At 41.7% G+C, this 2279-nt stretch overlaps 1 protein-coding gene across 1 annotated transcript in view; it reads right to left on the reverse strand.

The window, feature by feature from the left end:
• Nucleotides 1-2279, reverse strand: part of LOC107552439 (mitogen-activated protein kinase kinase kinase 11-like) — a 21534-nt gene that overhangs the window by 5927 nt on the left and 13328 nt on the right. Inside the window, exon 7 of the mRNA XM_016234322.1 lies at nt 820-1290. Coding sequence (XP_016089808.1) covers nt 820-1290 — 471 coding nt within the window. The remainder of the gene's footprint in view (nt 1-819; nt 1291-2279) is intronic.

Consider the following 2279-nt stretch of genomic DNA (forward strand, 5'->3'; position numbering starts at 1 on the left):
TTGTTCATTAAAAATATTGCGGGAAAAGAGAACATCAATGCAGAGAAGATCTTGTTTACATCATATTTCGCACATTTTCTAGAGGGACATCTATCACCGTTGCACTCGCATCTCGCACAAAAGAGCCACATGTTTAGAAAGCCATGTAAAATTAATGCAAGTTTATCTCGAGACTTTATGGCGTGTTTTTTCCCCATCCCACTGCATCTCATGGTTTTAAATGAAAAATGTACTCTGTGTGATTGGCTTTCGGCCCTTTGTACTACTTTTATACTACACATACATGCACGATGCCGTTTTGTTTATAGTTGTTTAAGCAACTTAATTAATTATGATTGGTTTATAAACATTATGCACGTTTTTTCACAGATAGTCATGTTATCTTATGTTTTGAATAAATGCGCATTAGTAATATTTTGCTCGATGCACCCTCTTGTGGCCTCAGGAGAGAAGCCAAAAGCTTTTCTTTACCCTAACTGAAATTATGCATTTTAAATTCGAATTTTTATAACATTTAAGTACAAAATTCGAATTTAGTTTTTCAGCCATTTTGACAGCCCTACTGTGCACTCAGGCACTGGTGTTATCAGCACTGTCAAAATAAAAGTCCTGCTTCCGAAATATTAGCCAAACAGAAAAAAAACTGCCCAATGCTGATAAGTACAATATGCCAAACACTGGCCGATATATCGGTCGACCACTGAAATGACAGATTGCAGAAACTGAAGAACTTTGCAACACTGTTTATTTTTGTAAATCTGCTTTGGAGCAGTTTGTGTTGCATAAAGTGCAAAATAATCAAACCAAAAGCAGTCTTACTGAGCTGTGATGAGTTCAGTCCGTAGCTGGACCTCCTCCTGCGCTCTCCGCTCTGCTGCGGCACCTCGGCGTCTCCGTTGGCGTGTGCGCTCCAGTCCGAAGCCGTCCTGCGTCCCGGCCGCTCTCTGTCCCGCGGGTTGGGTGGCGGCGGCATGAGCAGCAGCGGCTTGATCTCCGGCGGCTTCAGCAAGTCCAGAAAGCCTCGCGGCAGTGAGTCCGTGCTGAATGTGATCAGATCTCCCACCTCCGGCTCCGGCTCCAGCGTGGGCAGGTGCATCCGTGACGAGGCCCGTGGAGGCGGTGTGGGCGGGTGCTGCGGCTCCAGACAGCGACCCAGAGCCACGGACACCAGCAGGGCGGCGCTGCCGAGTAGAGCGCGGTGTGTGCTCTTTCCCAGACAGACCGGCCCGGAGTGATCCGGTTTGGGAGAACTGCACGGGGACAAGCCGCCTTCCTCACTCTCTGAGCCCTCTGAGAGACACACATAGAAATATGGAGATTTCTAGCTGATATGATACAGATTCTAAAATAAGCAAGACACTGATATTTTGTCAGTTTCTTATTTATTTATTTTTGAAAGCTATAGTTAATAAACCACTATTTTTTATCGCAAATCATTGCCATAGAAAATATAGATGCTGAAATCTTTAAGTCTTCGTGTAAGGACCAAACGCCATATGTCAATGAAATACAAGTTTCTGGTTGAAACTATGAGCATGCATTGTCGTAGTTATGTTGTCAGTTAAGTCATGAAGTTACCAAAAATGCGATTAAAGCTGCCTTAAAACTGTGTGTGCATGTAAGTATCTGTTATATGAGTTAGATTTAAGAACATGTCTCTGAAATGGTTTTCCTGAAGCAGCAGCACTGTCTCCATCATCTAACACCTGATTCAGCTCCTCAGCTCGTTACAGAGACTTTAAGAGCTGCAGTGAGTCAGAAAAGGTAAAGAGTTATGAGAAACTACGATGCGTGTCAGATCCGTGTCATGTTCAGCAGCTGAAATAACCTCATAACCTGCTGCTGTGACGTCTGTTCATTAAAGAACTAAAGAAAAAAGAGCTTTAAGGATTCATCTATATTTAATTTAGAATTTAGTGTTTGATAACTTTATTCTATTTCTGTATATTTCCTACTTGCTGAAGGGCACAGGTAGCTAAAAAGCTGACATTAATTATAATGGGTTTATATGAAGATTGTTTTAAGTTCACTTAAATTAAAAGTTACTAGTCTAATAAATGTTAAAATTGGTAGCTCTCGGTAAGCTCGTTACAGAGACTTTAAGAGCTGCAGTGGGTCAGAAAAGGTAAAGAGTTATGAGAAACTACGAAGCGTGTCAGATCCGTGTCATGTTCAGCAGCTGAAATAACCTCATAACCTGCTGCTGTGACGTCTGTTCATTAAAGAACTAAAGAAAAAAGAGCTTTAAGGATTCATCTATATTTAATTTAGAATTTAGT

This window comes from Sinocyclocheilus grahami, unplaced genomic scaffold, assembly GCF_001515645.1.
Source record: "Sinocyclocheilus grahami isolate Dianchi unplaced genomic scaffold, SAMN03320097.WGS_v1.1 scaffold450.1, whole genome shotgun sequence".
In the NCBI taxonomy this organism is placed as follows: domain Eukaryota; kingdom Metazoa; phylum Chordata; class Actinopteri; order Cypriniformes; family Cyprinidae; genus Sinocyclocheilus; species Sinocyclocheilus grahami.